Source organism: Limulus polyphemus, unplaced genomic scaffold (assembly GCF_000517525.1).
Source record: "Limulus polyphemus unplaced genomic scaffold, Limulus_polyphemus-2.1.2 Scaffold864, whole genome shotgun sequence".
NCBI lineage: Eukaryota > Metazoa > Arthropoda > Merostomata > Xiphosura > Limulidae > Limulus > Limulus polyphemus.
The window spans coordinates 393,217-412,569 of record NW_013666474.1 but is presented as its reverse complement, the minus strand read 5'-3'; the positions used below and the strand labels follow the sequence as shown (position 1 = coordinate 412,569).

General features: G+C 33.2%; 1 protein-coding gene across 1 annotated transcript in view; it reads left to right on the top strand.

Annotated features, from left to right (window-relative positions):
* The first annotated feature begins 3,437 nt into the window (after positions 1–3,437).
* LOC106460923 (fringe glycosyltransferase-like) overlaps positions 3,438–19,353 on the top strand; it is a 49,106-nt gene continuing 33,190 nt past the window's right edge. The window contains exons 1-2 of the mRNA XM_022387730.1: positions 3,438–3,969; positions 6,885–6,933. Of these exons, the coding sequence (XP_022243438.1) occupies positions 3,598–3,969; positions 6,885–6,933 (421 nt within the window). The 5' untranslated portion in view covers positions 3,438–3,597. The remainder of the gene's footprint in view (positions 3,970–6,884; positions 6,934–19,353) is intronic.

Genomic DNA, 19,353 nt, shown 5'->3' with positions numbered 1-19,353 from the left:
GGGGGGGTCTTATTTTACTACCCCATGCCCCAGGGGTTTTCCTAGTATGCAGTTGATCACAAATTGTGTTCCTGTAAAAATATTTGTGCAGTTGAAAATTCGCCTATATAAATAAGTTCAAGTGAATAAGTAAAGAAAAACAAAACAAATATACCTTCAGAAACAATGGAAAACTGTATTTCTTTTTATTACTTTGAGAAACCAAAAATTATAAAAACCTGGTTAAGAGTTGATGAAATTTATGAACAGGAATTATAATTGTAATTGACAAAAAAGAGAGAGAGTATGATTGGGTAAGTGGTGTTGAACTGAATGTTTTTAATTTCTATGATAATAAGTGATTGATTATTTTTTTCTGTCTCAAAGGGGTTTATTACTGGTAATACCTTATGTTACAAATGGTTTGTTTCATATAATCAGTAACTTGTTTGTAGGTAAGCACAAAGCAACACAATGAACCATCTGTGCTGTACCCACCAAGGATATCAAACCCCAGTTTTTTAGCGTTATAAGCTCACTGACTTACTACCGAGCCACTGGGGGGAATCGTATTCAGTAGCATTAGTTTTCTTGTTACATATATACTTTATCAAGTACGTGAGAATGTTTATGGGGATCTGATTATACAGTTACTTGTATTAAAACTGAAATATATATGTTCTGTTTAAAAACAGTAAATAATCAAAAAATGTGAATAGGACAATCCAATTATGTACAATTCTGTATAGATTTCAATGTCTAAAGAGACCCAGTTTTGTGAAGAAATTTCTTACCTAAAATCGAAAACAGTTTTGGCCTGGCATGGCCAGGTGGCTAGGGAGCTCGACTCGCAATCTGAGGGTCATGGGTTCTAATCCCCGTATCACCAAACATGCTCGCCCTTTCAGCCTTGGAGGCGTTATAATGTGACGATCAATCCCATTATTCGTTGGTAAAAGAGTAGTCCAAGAGTTGGCGGTGGGTGGTGATGATTGGTGCCTTTTCTATAATTTTTCACTGCTAAGTTAGAGACGGCTAGCGCAGATAGCCTTCGTGTAGCTTTGTGCGAAATTCTAAACCAACCAAACTAAGGTAGTGTTTTCATGCAAGGTGAGGCTCTTGTTCAATCAGTCAGAGTCACAAAAGGTGATTTAAGGAGCAGGGAATTAACACTCCCGTGAACATGTGTGGTTCATTCTTGATCGTTCCCTTCGAAAACGTCCCAAACAACGAAATTCTAGGGTCACCCTCATCCAAATTCTTTACCAGGAATGGGGAGCAATTCCACATTTTCATATTCCAGATTTTGGAAATATTACGTGCATCTAGCATTAAATACCCGAAGGCGCTGCAGGATTCAAAGGCCCTTTCACGTTTTTCTGAAGCCTCAATGTAGCGATTGAGCTCCTCCATTATCCTTAATCACTTCTTTACCAGAAATGGGGTGCAATTACACAGACTCATATTCCAAGTGTTGGAAATATTAGGTGCAACCGTGTTTCTGATTTAAATATCGCTTAGGGCAGATCCACTAAATACTAATAGTAATTTTGTACCCATCGATTAGCGTTTTTTTATTTAATAAAACGGCATTCTTTGTGGAGTGGGTATTTTTAGTTATTGATAGGCTGTGTATACTAGCCTATCAATGCAAAATAATCTTCAAGTATAAGAGGCCCCTAGTGGCTCAGCGGTAAGTCTGAAGGCTTATAACTCTAAAAACCGGATTTTGACATATGTGGTGGTCACAGTACGGTCTCCTCCAAATTCCAGATAACATCTCATACCCCGCAATATAGCCTGTTCCCTGATGACTTTGTTTTGTTGTGGAGCGTTTTGGTTAAGGCTTATTTTGTATCATAAATAAATGTATATATATATATATATGTACACACACACACACACACATCATTGTAAATAAATGGCTTTGAGAACAACAGGCCGAGTTGTCCTTTTATTATATATTTAGCCAACTATCCTGGCAGTATGGTACCTTATAAATCAAGCATTAAATACCCGAATGCGCTGCATGATTCAAAGGCCCTTCATGTTTTGCTGAAGCCTCAATGTACTGATCGAGCTCCTCCATTATCCTTACATAATTCTATAGCTATCCCAAGATGGTCCAAACTCGAAAAGAAACCATCGTTAGGACACCTACCTATGATTACTGAGCACGTGTTTCTCGTTCGGTCCCCAAAGCTTGTGAATGGAGGTATGAACACAGTTTCAAATATGGCACCTTTGGGGTCCCGAGGGGGGGGGGCATGAACACAAACTGTGATGCCAGATTCGATTTCAGCGATCCTGAAAATCCTCTTCTAGATCCCATTTTTCATTTTAACTCTCTTTGTAGGGAGCTATGACATATAGTTAAGGATACTCCCAAGTTTGCCTATTTGGTTTGATCATGCTAGTTTCAAAACTGTGGGGACAAACAAATTCACAAGTATGCAACATGAATTGTTATGCGATTAGCATAACATTTTCGCACTTCGCTGTGGTATTCAAAGACCCCCTCATAATTCACAATGTACTGATCAAGCTCCTCCATTATTCCTAATTACTTCTATAGCTACCAAGGGGGTCTATACCTGAAACAGACATTATAACACCCGCCCGTGGTACATAAGCTAGTTGTAATTGGGGGTATAAACATAATTTCAAACTTGGTGGCTCAAGAATCCCGATGGGGGGGGGGGGGCAGGAACACAAAACCCGATGCCAGATTCGAGTTCAGCGACTCCGAAAACCTACTCTTAGATCCCTATCATGCCTGGGTGAACTCCCAGGCGTGTTTTAAACCGAGTAGGAGGGCTATTCCGTATAGATAAGTACACCCACTGTGTCTACCTACCAAGTTTGGTCCTGTTAGTTCCAAAACTGTGGGAGGAGTTCGTGGACAATCAAATAAATTCACATTTACACAATGTGAATTAATATAGGGTTCTAAACCTTATGATAAACGTGCGCTTGAGTATTTCAAAATTTATGTTCATTCCTTCTTACTTAAACAAACAACAACTCATACTGCAAAGTGTTTTCAGTAATACATGAACCACGGAGAAACACCTTTTATTTCTGCTAGTTTGATTATTGTATGTGCGTGCGAGAATAGCCAAATTTTTTTTACATTTATGAATTATCATGGTTGTTATACATTTATCAATTATCATGGTATATAAAACCTTATGCTGGCGAAACGCGGTCTTGTTGATAAGTAGTTTTAGTGAGAGTACATCACAATAAAACTTGTTATAATTTTTCACAAATCTTTCTTTACTGGCCCTATACTGTTGGATTCCAATAGCAAGAAGCATAATACAATCTTAGCTGTAGTGTATGAACAGTAAAGAAAGTCACCTGTTGAAATTATCAACAAGTGCTGCCATCTGTGGCCACCTGCAGTAGTTGAATCATTTTGCATTTAATGCTTACGCATGCGTATTAGCAGGTGTTCCGTTTCGAGATTCGACATCTCGAGACAGTGGTCATGGCGTTCTAAACGAGAATAATTCGTTGCGGGGACTGTGTATATTACATCTAACACAAAACGTAAATTAACTTAAGACCTAATGATCGTGGTAAAAAGCAAGTACTATATTTTTACCCGCCAAGATGCGGATATCTTTAAGGAAATTACTGCAGCTGGCTGCGGGCATTGCACTTGTACTTTTCACCAGAAGTTTATTCGTCGTTTGGTTAGGAGACACTACTCGACATTCCAACACATCACCCGCAGCTGCACTGGTTGGACTTCTAATGCGAAAATCCGCTGTTGGTAAACCTTTGGAGGCTACGAACTTTCAAGAAAGAGTTCCTAGGTCAGTCGCAGACAGTGATTTTAAAGAATTTGAAATAGAAAATAATTTTTCATACCCATTAACAGAATTGAATGATATTTTCTTCAGTGTAAAAACAACAAAAATATATCATGCTTCAAGATTGGACGTCATATTCAGGACATGGTTTATCCTAGCACGTGATCAGGTAAGAAGGTTCTTGATTTCTTTTTACATATTACCATATTTTAGGTGTGCGTGGTTTCTTCTCACATGTAATTTGTAGCACTTGTTTGTATAACGGAAGCATTGTAATTTGTAGTCGTCTCTCAACTAAAAGCTGCTTGTTCAGTAATGATTTAGTAAAATTAAGTACTTAAGTGGGATTTTATATCAACCCAATAACTTTCAAAACAAATGAAATTCGTTGATACGTAAAAAAATGTTTACTGAGATAATTTTACAAAATATTGTGCCTTCAGTAAGTTTATTTTCAAGGGTATGATTGAACATTTACAGTATACTTGAGATTATTTTGACAGAATTATTTTTTTTCTCTCATTATTAAGTATGTGTAGTGGAATAAATGCATTCACAGAAGTCTTTTTAATTTTGGAAGTATTAAATATAACTATATATGATTGATTCAATATTTTGGAGGGGGGAAAGAAGGCTTGTCTTAAACAAAAGTTGCAATGACAGGGACCTGTATGATGTATTTTTTTTTTTTTTTTTGCAATAGAGCTCAGTGGGGCCTTTCTTTGTTGTGTGATGAAAGGTTTCATATGAAAATTTAATTTTTTTTCATCACAGTTGAGAGTATGGTTAGCTTAGAATAATGGTGTAAAAGAAGTTTCCTGCTTTTAGTCTTTGTGACAGGATGTGTTTGTTTCTTTTTCTTTTGCTCCAAGAGCTGTTTTAATACTTGGGATAGGGAGGAGTTTGACACTTTTGGGGTAATGTTTAAATCCATGTGAGTAAGGAACACCAAGTGGTTTTTGTAATTTTCCTCAAGTTTTAAGTGAAACAGCATTATTATATGAAATTCTTTCCATTTTTGTTTTGAATTTTTGGTAATTTGTACTTCATTATTTCTAAATACTTTCTTAAGATTCTTTGTTCAACTAGTTATAGCTACTCTGTTTTTTTTTATTTTTCTTAATCAAAAAACTTGTGCTGATGAAAGCATAAAAGCCAGAAACATAATTGAAGTTTGTTGTTTGCATATTGCAATGTAAAAAATATAGTGTTAAAGTATAAGTAAAAGATTTTAAAGCTTTTTGCAGTAGAAGAAACTAGTGTTTAATTATCAAATTTCTTTCAATATGCTATTATTACAGGATTTCCAATCATAGGCTATATGAAATAACAACTGTACCTAAATCTATTTTATCTTTTTTGTCAAGTACTATTTTACAGAAGCTTACTCAAAATTATTAAATGTGCAAGTAAGATTTTAATAGTAATAATATAATTATGTACAATCAATGTATATCATATCATGCAATAGACAACATAGCTTTAATTTTCTGCCAATTTGTGTTTTGCATATTGGTAAAGATTTTTATTCTTTAAGAAGGTTCTGCAAAAGGGCATAACACAGAATGATAACAAAATATAGCCTATGGATAACAAGGGACCATTTAATCCTTCAAAGGCTGCCTTTATTCACCCACCTGTGAAAAACATAAAAATTTAAACCCACTCTTGATTTTTCAGGAAATCCTCGATTCCCATCTTAAACCCCTGTAAATTGCTGGCCTCCACTACTGCAGATGGCATCTCATTCTATATTAAACTATTGTTATGACAGCGGAAGTCACGTGACGCTGGTAACACGTAATGAATTCTAGAAAGATTGAGGAACATCACAAATACTCCAGTATTTGCTAGGCACCCTCTATTCTTGTATATAAGTGCACCAGACAATTAATCGGAATTGAATAGCAGACAGAGAGATTGAAGATATAGATGGACAATTGAGTTAAGCGTGATAGTAATTAAAATGCGTGAATCTCGTTCATTGAGAATTATAGCGTGTGTTTAAGTTAAAGGGACTGTGGAAATTAAGTGCATTGCAAAGTTGAATTGAGAGAGAATAAACTAGTTTTATTTGAGAAAGGACTTGTATCGCTAAAGTTCTTCGGAAATAATTTTTACAAGTAATTAACAAACGACCAGAGACGTAACACTGTTTCTTCTTTAGTGACTTATATAAGCTCATCCTGTTAGAAAAACTGTGTTTACTAAAGCACAGTCTGTTTTTTTATAATTCTTAAATTTATGCTTTCTCGTCCTATTTTCACAAGATCATAGGTTAACAAGCTACTTAGATTTTCTTTGTTAGTACTGCTTTATACTGTTGCAGTAATGATTTTATTCAAGTAAGAATGATTTACTTTGAAACTAAATACATAAAGTGAATGAAAAGTTAATACTTCTTGGCACATAAAAACAGTTCATTTCTAGACACCAAATGTAATAAGTTTGTTTAGCACACTTGAATACTCTTTCTGCATTATCCAGGGTCATTGCTGACTTTTTTTATCATTTTGAAACCGATACTGAAACTTTGATTAAGCTTATGCTACAGTAGTACAGAACACTTGGTTATCACAAGACCTTTCATCCAGCGTTTAGAAGTATCAGTGATTGGGTGAACTTGCAGTTATAGCTCTTCACTTGTTGCAGACAATACACAGGAACTGGTGATATGCACAAGATTTCCATGATAACATTTTCAGTACTCATTAGCTGTGTAGAACTATGCAAACACAGCTTGCATGGAATGCTGAGTTTTTAGTGACAAATGGGGAGTCTTCAGGACTAATCCTATTCCTTTTAAGATGTTTGTTTTTGGTAATTTTTAGTGAAAGAGAAATTTTAAGGTTTAAATTAGCAAGCTCAGCTATACATAGACAGAATTACTACACTCCACATCCATATTGTGGGGAGGAAACATACTCTATCTAAGAAATACTGTACCAAAATTTAAAAAATATGTTTGGGTCAACAACTGCAAGAAGATAATATTCTTTCTTCAAAGTATTTTGTTATTTGTGTTTCTATGTCTAATAAATACTGGCAATATATCATTAAAAATAATGATTTTTTCTTTTATAGACTTTTTTCTTCACAGATGGCGATGATTCTTTTTATCAAGCAAAAACTAGTAAGTATATTCAACAAATTATTCACAACAAGTTACATAAATTTAATAGTAAATCGAAAGGATATTATTATTATATGCAAATGAAAACAAAAGCAAACTGAGATATTGTACTAATGGAATTTTAAACTGTTTTTACATTTTTGCATTAAATACCATAGAAATTAAATGACCTATCTCACTTTTGAGTTATTTTTTGAAACTAACCTGGCTTTATACACTCTTTATAACACGTAAAGACCAGTCAGTTATATCATCAGAAGGCACTTCATTGGTAAAATGACCAAAACAATTAAGTACTAACATTCCTGGGGCCTGTCATAGCCTGGTTAGGGTGCTCGACTCACAATCTGTGGGTTGTGGGTTTAAATCCTAACATTGAACATGCTCACCTTTTCAGCTGTGGGGGCATTATAATTTGATGGCCAGTCCTACTTTTTGTTGGAAAAGAGTAGCCCAATATCTGTTGGTGGATGCTGTGAATTAGTTGCCTTCCTCTAACTACCACTTCTAAGTTAGGGATGTTTAGTGCTGATAGCCCCAAGAATTAGTAAAAAAAATCTTATGTTTTGGCCAAGTTAACTTCTTTTTTAGAATGCCTTGCAATTGGTTGACCAGCTGGATCCAAGTCAAATTCAGCATATAATGGTCCAGGAAATGCTGAAGACTGCATCATTTTGCTACACTGAATAAAAAAATTGTGGAAGAAGCATGACCCCAGACCACCCTAGAAGGGAATCGTCTTCAGCACTCTAAGTACTTTATCATATGCTAAACCTTTATTTTTCAAGTCTCACTAAGATAGATTCCTAAAAAGGTGGTAGCCCTGAAAACATCTATACTAAATAATATTAAAATACTTGGGCTAACAAAATAAATTTTGATATAATTTTTTAAATTAAGTGTGGTTCATCCAGTCTTGTGAATTACATTCTGAAGTTCATGTTTATGCAGTAAGCAGTTTTTACTCGCAAACAAATTTCAATAGCAAAATCCCATTCTTGCAAGTCCAATAAGTAGCAAGTTATGACTGTCCAATACAGACTGGCCATTCAGAGGTAAAAAGTTGTACCACCCTAGTGTAAGTATTGATTCAGCAATACAGGTTTCTTAATTTGAACAACCTGCCAAAAATACTTCACTAACATGTTATAAGTATGTAAATTCTAAGAACCCATGAGTGTATTATACTATGTCAACCACATTAAACCTGTCATATCCAATGTAGATGGGCCTTTTGCCCAATACCAGGGTTAATCAAACCAGCTATGATATGACAGCCATATTAGTGATCTAGAAACTACAGATATATTTATATATATACATTGTATTTTTACAAACAACAACTATTATGGTGTGAATCAGATTTAGCAAGTGAATTGTAATTATTATCAATTTTATTTAAGTCATTTACAAATCAGATTTTAAGGGTAATAATTATTTTTTCTTCTTAGTTTTCAAGACTCATTCTTTCTATATTTTTTCTTCTTCTTATTTTAATTAACTTTACAACCATTCACAAGAGTTTGTAAACCAGCAAGCTAGTGTTATTGTTCCTAGGGTGGATCAAACAACCAAAAGTTTTAACCAAAGAGTATACCCATCGCATATTTGTTTTTAACTAACATAGCTTCTGTAACATGAAAATAGAAGTCATTTTATTCATGTTATTCAGAACACAATGGTTTCCAAGTTTACTAGGAAATACTGCTGAAAACTTTATTAGTATACGGTAGGAACATTGATTTGAAAATAAAAACAGATTTGCTGCAACCTTTTGCAGCATCTGTACTTGTTTTCTATGAAATCTGCTAGAGACAACATTTTTTGATTTCATCACTAAGTAAAAAACTTTTACATTAAAAATTGTTTTAATTACCTGCTACATATTGTGGGAGATTGTTTGATCTTACACAAAATGCATAGACATTTGTTTACGTGTGAAAACTGAATAACAAGAGAACTGTTATCAAACTGTCTGGTTTTATGCTGTAAAGTGGCATCATACCATAAAAAAATGTTGTGCCAAATGTCCTTCAGACTTTTAATTTGAAGTCAGTTAGACCTTCTTACAAAATATTGTGTACACCGATTTAGTTAAATAAGAAAGCAGAGAATGAAACAGTAGTTGTTTTTCCTGCCAGACGTGATACAGATCAAGAATACATAGAAATTTGTTCTTCTGAAACTAAAGGTTGCTTTAGCTTCGAAATATTGGACTTTATTATTCACATATATTTGAGTTTAAAAGTGGAAAAAGGCTTAAACAGAGAATAACAGTTTAATTAGCAGTATAAACAAACATTGAACTAGAGGAGCACTCAGTAGAATGCATACATCTGTCACGCAGCATTGATCATATTCAGCCCTCAAAAAATATGAAAGTGTGTCTGTATGTCTGTTGTTATTGATGGAACTGACCATTTTTGGCAGAACAATGAAGAATAGTATTCTACATATGTCCACCAAGTTTCATCAAAATCTGATCATTTTTGACTGAGTTATAGAGCAAAAGTAATGTGAAGAATCAGTCCCCATGTTAACAAATAAGATTTTTGCAACCTTGCTGTGACCTTGACCCTACAAAAACTAATCACTTCTAAGTTGGTTCATAGTCGAAGTATATACTAACTTTCATCCAAATCCATTCAGCCGTTTTCGAGAAACCTTGTTGACAAACACACGGGGGAAACATATCCTCTGTCCGCTTTTGGTGGTGGAGGTAAAAATATTATAAAGCATATGGTTCAAAACTTAAATCAATTAAAACGTACATGAAAAGATGCAATAACTCGGAACAGAAATCTGACTTTAAACATTGGTGGACTTATTAGAATTTAACCTAAAAAACATATACTCTTCTTAAATGGAGGTTAATTTGACAGATTGAAACTTTATAATAGACCTACTTTTTATAACTGGAGAGGAGTTTAACAGATTGTGACATGAAAAACACCCACTTTTTATCACTAGAGAGTGGTTTAATAAGACCTACTTTTTTTACAGCTGGAGGATAGTTTGACAAATTATAACTCAATAAAAAAAACTATTTTTTATAACTGGAGAGGAGTTTAAGAGACTGACCTAAAAACACCCACTTTTTACCATTGAAGGGTGGCTTGAAAAATTATAACTTAACAAAAGGCTAACTGGAGAGGCTTGACATTAGTTTTGCTGTAAGTAGGTGAAATGCTGTAATCAGAAGTTAATATATAAACATGATCTTGTATCTATGAAGAGACAGTAAAATTATTGTATAGTATAAGTATTTTGACTCAAACAGACGAGTAAGTAATTTCCATTTTATAACTAGATAAGGCTGAAGATAGTAGTGTAATTTAAATCACTAGTCTGAGTCTGTTATTTGTGAAAATCTGCTTGCAAGAGTCTACATAGAAATCATATTACACATAGTATAATTTACATAAACTAAAACAGTTTCTGGTTACTTCTAAAATAAGCGATGTTCAATAATAAACACATAAAAGCCAGTTATTTTTTTAGGGGGCTTGTAAAGTTTTAATACTATGACATTAAACATTTCAAATATTATATGCATATAATATTTGTTACAAAAAATTTTGTAAAAGTAATATTTAACTGGAAAAAATTCAAAAACAGTATGGAATGAGGCAATAAAATTTTTTTTGAATTTTCTACAAAACAGTCTAATAGTAATTGCAATGCTAATTTTTACTCAGAACCATTTTATTATTTAATGTCATTAAGTGATTTATAAAATTAAGTTCACTCTATATGCCACAGTATTACCTTGTAATATTTTTAAAATATTAAAAAATAAACTAATTATGAACAGTTTATTTTTGCCAGCACTGATTGAATTCCTAGCATTATCTACTTCACCAAATTTCATATTGAACATTTATTTTGCTGTGTATTAGTTTGTACATCAATAATTTTAACTATTTATTTCACATTTTTTAATCACTTATTATAAATCAAGCAATTCTTTACACATTAAACTGATTTAACTTAAATGAGATAGTTTACAATGTGACGTCTTGTTTATAATTCCTAATGTTTATACAACTACTACTTGTGGTAGTAGTGCCAAAGAACATTACATATAGAAATAAAGAAAAGTTATATCATTTCCAAAACAAACCTACCAAACTATGTATTCTGCATAGCTTTCGTTATTTTTGTTTCAGTAAAAAGGATGCTTAAGTTTGTTTCTTTTAGAATATTTTTTCAAAGTTACAAGTACGGCTATCTGGGCTTAGCTGTCCTTATAATTTTGAACTAATGGACAAATTTTAGGCTACTCTTGTCTGACCAACTAATGAGATTAATCATTACTTTTATAGCACACTTTTCTGGCAATGGGCCATAAATCCTTGGATTCACAGTTTGAGCATGCCAATAACTAGGCACAGGATGTTGAAAACTCAAAAGATTGAAATATGATGGAAATGGTGAAAAAGAAGGAAATTATATATATATTTTTTCTTCACATATAATACAACCATAATTTTTTTGAAATGGTATATTTAAGTGTTTTACACTCTCAAAAAAGAAACCTATCATTCTACAGGTATTTGAAGAACTTGTAGCATTTTGAATGAAAGAATAGACCATTCCAAGCTTTTACTTGTTGTTAAACAAATGTTTAAACAACTCTATTCAATTATGTACCAGCTGCCCAGTGTCAGCTAACAATACAAAGAATTAAATTGTGGAAAACAATCAATCAAAATTCTGATTATATCATTGGTCATGAAAACAATCAATCAAAATTCTGATTATATCATTGGTCATGAAAATAATCAAGTAATCGATTTCTGATTCTTATTTTTTTTGATTAACTGAAATTCCTTTAGCTTTGGGCCAGTGTATTCTGTTGATAATTTGAGAGTCTCAAGGTTTGATTCCAACTGCCACCAAACATGCTCACCCTTTCGGCTGTGAGGCGTTATATTTGTTGAAATTATAATAAAACCGACTCTCATGAAAAGCTACTTAGACTATCTGCCACTGTCACTAATTTTTAATTGTTACCTAGAGGGAAGTAACTGGCTGGCAGCATCTGCCACCAGCCTTTTATGTTGTTGATGTTGATGAACTGCTGTCTAGAGGGAAGGGCAAATATTTGGCAGCACTCGCCGCCAACCTTTTTTCATTCTTATTGAACTACAGATTAGGGGGAAGGCAACTGGGTGAGCACCTTTCAGAAGCTGTTTTGTTTTTGAGGAACTCAAAACTCGGCTACTGGAACTAAATTATGTGGCACATTTATGAGAAAGTATTGAATTTCAGCTTTGAGGATATACTCCTCCTCCTCTGTCTGCAGTTGCGTTGTTGTGCTACCCAGGTTCTAAGAACTATTATCAACAACATACATGATACAAAAAATAAAATGCATACACCAAAGAAACACGCACTGATAAACTAAGCCTAATTTTACATTTTTACCACCAGTCTTTATTTGATAGATTTAGAACAGTTAAAACCACTACCTTCTTTCTGAAGGTATAATTCCTTAAACCTGGCCCGTTTTTGCCCAAAATCTGCTTCCATGTCTTCTTTTTCTTTTGACAGGGTCTGTTCACGGTCTTGTAGGTGACGAAGTTGATTATGAAGTACCTTGACATCTACAGCAAGCAGGAAAATTTTGTGACAAAATGTTTACCTCAATTTTTTTTAAACTTTGAATTAAAAAAAAACAACAACAACACAGGTTTCATACCGAGCTCAGTGGAATCACTCAGTAAATCCTAAACTTTTGTTGATTATTCCAAGTATCTAAGTAATATAAGTACTACAATTATAATTTTTCATTATTAATTTAATTAACTGAGGTTCCTTCAGCTTTGGGTTGGCACAGCACAGTGGTTGCCTCATTACTTCAGGATCTCAAGGTTCGATCCCCGTCGCCACCAAACATGCTTGCCCTTTCAGCCGTGAGGCTATTTGAATCAGAGTTATGGCAAAGCTATTAAGGCTATCTGCTACCGTCCCTAATTTTGAACTTCCCAAGAGCAAAGGCAACTGGACGGATGGATGCACACACTGACAACTTTTTGGCTACTTTAGTGTTAAATAAAATGAAATTCATTGCTTTTTTTTTTTTTACTTGTGGTATGTTTTTAATTACTAAATCTATTCTTTAGTTGTTTGACACGATGTAAAGTTTGTTTTTACAATGTGTTACATTGTAATTTATAACTTGCACAACTTTATTCTTTGATCTTATGCAAACTATCAATTTACTTTTTCTATGTTACACTTGTAACACCACACCTCTTAATGTCGTGAATCTGTGTCATGGTGGAAGTACTAACAGGAACTGGCAGGACTTGTACCCCTGCAACTGTGATCGCAAGGCAGTACTCTTAGTCATGTCAGCGTTTAAACCACATGATAAATTACAAACATAAATGTACTAAATAATTTTCTGTAAACAATAACAATTCCAATTAATTAATACAGCAGCATAACTCATTTTATTAAGGTAAGATACAAAAAGACAATATACAAGTTTTAATATATAAGCATACTCCATGATGTTCATGTATCGATGACTTTCATAATGCGTAGTACAAAGAAAGAATTTTAGGAGTAACTCGACTGACCCTGACCTAAAAATTTTATACCATATCTTTCAAAAACGTCCAGAGAACACAACAGGATGTTTATCAATCAGTAACATTTCCTCCCCAGTTATTCATGTGACAGTGTTTCATAATGAGCACTTCCACTAAACGTAACTTTGATGGGAACTAACTTGAAATCATATAACACAAAGAATCCACACTCTAGTAACTAATAAATTTTATATTAAAAGACAGTTGTGCTTTTACTCTGTAACTCATTTTTGCTAATAAGCCTTAGTGGATAATTTACTGTACATTGTTTCCTGGTATTTAATGTTTTTGTTTTTCCACACTTTGAAACTTTTTTTTTTTTACAGTTGAATGACTGTAACAATACTAATATCCCCTACCAATTTTAATTCATTCCATAAATCAGTTACTCTGTTAGAAAATAAAATTATCTTAACTGAAGCCTAACTTGTCTTTTTTAAATCTTAAACGTGTCCCTTTGTCATATAATTTGATTTTCCACTTTACCTGATACCAAAAAACAAATAGTATAACCAATACAAATACAACCATAAAGGAATTTTGAAACCCAAAAATCAAACATTAAATCTTTTTTTTTCATCTCTATTTCACCTCACCAACACTTCATTTTTTTTTAAAGCAGGGTACAGTATACTGCACGATTTTTTGGAGCAACACAGAAATTCTACAACCTATGAAGTCATCATACATAAATATCACATAGTTCTTTGTAGAAAGTTACTAAAAAAAAACATGGAGGTTCAGATAAGGACACTAAGTTCATGTATATGTCATACTATAAATATATAAAACTCAGTTTTTCTATCTCTTTTTTTTTTATTCCTAAAAAACTTATTTTAGCAAGAAACAATTTCAAAAATTCCCAAATATCTTTTGACTTCTACTTGAAGGTACTCAAGTTCTACCTCAAACTGTAGATGGTCAATTTAATTGATTAGTCAATACAACTGCTAACCTGAGCAGCAACTACAACCGAAAACTAGTGTTTCAGATTACTTGAAAACAATCAATCAAAATTTTGATTATATCATTGGTCATGCTAACCCTTAATGCTATAATAAGTTACAAAAAATGAAGCAAAGTAATGCAGTAGTGCAATTAAAAATTTCCCAACCTCTTTTGGGTAAAATTTAAAAAAAAGTGGGCCGACATTGAGAGGGGAAACAGAATGGAAACCTAAACTGTAAGAGAAAGCGCAGTGGAAAAGATGACCAGGTCGGATCAGCATTAAAACTTTGATTTACTAACGTTTGTGTAAACGGACCAACGATGTGTCAGAAAGTGGCGTACAGCACAGATCAAGCAAGTTTCATAAACAGTATGAATATGAAAGTTTTATTAATGACTTGCTCCGAAAAAATAGTAGACAGTCAACTTTAAACAAATATTTCTAATTCTTGTTTTAATTGTTTTGAAATATGTCAATAAACGTAAAAATCCAGCTTTCAAACTTTCAGGTAATACGTTTGCTACCCTATATCAACAAACATTTTTGTAAACTGCCGAGTTATATTTCATCGGTTAACGTTATCATTCAGTTATTGTTATCAATGCCACTGTGTCCCGAAGTGATCACAATAAGTGGCATCCAGTGTATTATTGAGTGACTTTGCAATTTAGTTAAGTACTTCCACAGTAAGAAGGAAAAACAATTAAGGGATATCAGTGGTGTCTCCCTGGTCTGGAAAGGATTAAACTGTCAAATAATAAGTCTATGTTTCATATGCAGCTGAGAACTGTGTGTCTGATTTACCTTTCTTTTGAACGCTCATTTCTTAATTCTTGTAATTCTCCTTCTAGCCGTTGATTGGCTTTCTGCAATCTAGATATTTCCTTTTCAAAATGGCTAGAAGTACTTCTCATGGCATCAGATACTGCTTCTGTAGTTAAATACACAATTTTAACAATTCCCTCCTAATAAACAAAATGGTTTTCATTACCAAATATTGCTTTCATAATTACAGGTATAGTATCTGTATATGTAAACTACTAAGCTGGATGTCACTTCCTTCACGTCTCTCACAACCAGCTGGGTTCTAATAGTGGACGTGCTTTGTAAAGATATTTTTATTTACCAAGTAGAACCTCTAACAAGGTTATTATACAACTTATTATTGAATGTTAAAAATACTTACAAAACTATCTGCGCAAAAACTGACAAGTAAAAAATGGTTGTCAAATACCACCGAAATGTAGAACAATAAATCGAGTTATAAACAAAAACTACTTGAATTTTAGCTTACTGATTTTGAACTAAATTTATACTACAGAACATTCCTGTTAGAACGGAGTTTACAGTACTGTTGACATGAGTGGTAATAGTCTATTGCCCCCTACTGAATATTGTCTACCTTTCATGATGTGCTGTAGAGAAGCAACTTCTTCACGACATTTACGCCTCTCTGATTCTATCTCATTTTCTTTCTGACATTCGGCAATGGTAACAAGCGACCGAGTTTCATCCAGTTCTGCTTGAATTTTCTTCACTTCTGCCTCTAAGGATTCATTCGTTCTTTTTACACCTTCCATATTTTCTCGTTCCTGCCTCAGCTCTTCTGTTTCATGTGAGAGAAAACCAAAATAATACCATCAGTAAGAAGCCTTTTTAACCTTCTTCTACTCAGCATTTCTCATATTTGACTATTAATTTTAACGTTAGCCACCAACAAATTAGTTTTTTTATGAAAAACTTTCTTTTCTTGACTTCCAGTTTAATCCACTGTTCAAATACGTTTCTTGTATTAGTACAAGATACAGACCACTCTTTACTCTTTAAGGTTGTCTTTACAAAACTGCCCTTGAGAGCAGTAAAAACTTAAGACCACATTTTATTTTTCAGGAAATTAAGTCCTTTCTTAAAACTCTTGTTAAGTTCTGGTCTCTATTAAATTTCGTGATATAAAATAATAAATTAAAACATACAAATTTTTCAAAGTCAAAACTAGTTACACTGGATGCCGCTTATTGTGACCACGGATAATGTTATAATTATAATAATGTTACCACAAGTGCTAAGTCCTGATCAAACAAATAAAAGTACATAAGAAAAACATCGTTTACTGTAATCAGAGCTTCGTTTTTCTGTTATCACTTTTAATCAGCTTAACCATCTCTAGGTCAAGTGATCTGAGGAAGGTTCACCATAAAATGGGGTGTGGCTAAGTTGTTATTAAGGTCCCTTACGCTCTTGCGTTTCCTTTCGATAATTACAGTACAGTTGTTTTCGTTCCTTTGGAAAATAGGTGCTCCCATAAATTTAAATTTTTGTTAACCCTCTTTAACAATGTAAGAAGTGCATAAGAAAGGTAAAATGTGAGGAAAGGTAAATTTTCTGCTGTCGTTAGAAGTGCTAAACGGATGAGGACTCAAGTTTCCAACTCGCTGTTTCAGAGTCTTGGTAACAGCTGCTAGGACCCCTTCCCTTAAAAACCAAATGAAAATAATCACTTATTTACAGAAAATTAAAATGATTACCTCAAAAATATTCATCAACTCTCCTACCATCAAATTATCAAAAAATACAGTTTGCTACAGATGAAAAAAGGTTTTCCTTTCATAGTACTTGATTATATATGTTTTTCCTTTAATATTCTTTGAACCTATGTATTTTATTAACATCATGAAACCTAAAGAGAATAGAAAGAAAAAAACAATTTATATTTATTTCCTAACAAAGTTGGTGAAACCGAACCAACCCGTACAGAGATACGATAGTGAAAATAACAGATAAAATATAAAGATTTTTTCTCAAAGGTATTGGATAATTATCTGGAGGTTATAAAGATTTTACATATGAAATTTGAAAATATTTTGATGCATAAAAGTATTTTTAATCTTAAAATCAAATTTAGTTTGCATGTTGGATAGTCAACATCCTGGAAGAAAAATATTTACAAGAAAATCTTTAATTAAAAAATTTTATTACTCAATTTAAAAATCTGATATTTTGCGTTTGAAAGCCTTGTTATGTTTACCAATAACCTGCAAAATTTTGTAAAGATATGCATACGTTATTAAAAATCATAGTATAATTACTTTCCTGGTTACGAGCTCAGTGGATTCCACCCAATCTGTTAAAATACCACAACATCTTACAGATTTGATTCTTTTTCAAACTCGTAATGCAAAGATGAAAAGTTAAATTTTCAACAGCAAATCAATTGCTGAACTAGGCCTCATTTTATTTTATATATATAGACATCTCTCATCAGTGCAGGCCTCAACTAAATGAAACAAGTTCAAGAGTTGATTTGCTGTTGTGAAAACCTTGAAGACAGTATGAAAAAGGTTGGGATTCTAATAAAACTGAGTCTCAGTTCCTGAAATAGGTTTAGACTCTAAGCTTGTGTTTCTATACAGTTATGTGTAGGTGAAACTGATGTGCTTATATCACAAGAAACAAACATTCTTCCCCTCTGCTCCCCTCATTCTGTACGAGGAATTTTATCATTAATCATTACCTTTTCATCTAGATGTCCGACAACCTCTGCTGGTGTTTTTCCTTTAATTAAATCTGCAAGGCCACCACCCGAACTTAACCCTTTGACCAATCCTGAAAATGCAGTTTCATACATTCGAAGCTGTCCATCAGTGCTACGAAGTTTATCCTTCAATGCCCTGATTTCTTCTTCTAAAGGAACTACAAGAGACTTCAACATCTCTGCATCTTCTTGAGCCTAGGAAACAGACAGATTGTATTTTTCTTACTCAATGGAGAAAAAGAAAAACTTTAATGAAAAGAAAAAAAAAAGGAGAGAGAGAAAACTTTAGAAAAAAAAAAGTTTTTTGAAATACTTGATTTTAAAGTCTTGGAAAAAGAATGTTTTAAAGATAAAAAAACTTGCATTAAAAATTTTCTGATTTATCTATAAGTTTTGTTTTCATTGAATTTTGTACAAAGCTATTCAAGGATTATTTGCACCAGCCATCCCTAATTTTGAAGAACAGACTAAATCGAAGGCAGCTAGTCAACATCACCCACCACTAATTCTTGGGCTACTCTTTACCAATGAACTGCCCATCAAATTATAATTCCCACACTGCTGAAAGGGTATGTTTCATGATAGTTTTCAATCTTGGAACCTGTAGGTTGCAAGTGAAGCATTCTACCACCAGGCTATACCACATCTACGAGTTTTGCAATTTTAAACACAATATTAAAGTACGAAGATGACTGAGTAAAGTAATTCAATTAGAAATGTTTAGGTTCAGGAGAAATATTATGTTAAATATGAAGGAAAAAAACAAAATACAACAAAATTCTATAAATCAAAGAGTCAGGATATTACTGTACCATCTCAAACAAGATTACACTGTCAGCTTTACACATCATTTTGAGAAAGAAAAAAAAAGAGCAATAATAAAGTAGTAAAAATAATCTTTTAAATATAACTGAAATAAAAATTGAAGAAAAAAGCATTTAAACTAAAATAAAAATTTGGTTAATTCGGTAAAACTTTTAAGATTTTACCCCCAAAAGACTGCAATGGCAGTTCAACACTCCCGATATTGATGAGTTACTGATATTCAACATTTTAATGATAAAATTCCTCGTACAGAATGGGGGGAGCAGGGGGGAAGAATGTTTGTTTCTTGTGATATAAGCACATCAGTTGCTGCAATGGCAGTTCAACACTCTCGATATTGATGAGTTACTGATATTCAACATTTTAATCAATACCACATAGTGTATGTTATTTTTCCAGTTGTTGTTTTTAGCCCTTTTGCCGATTGTTGACACGATGTGCATTGTTTGTCTTTGGCTTCCTCCTGAATAACGACAAGATGTCCATTGGTTGTTTGCGGCTATCTCCTGAAT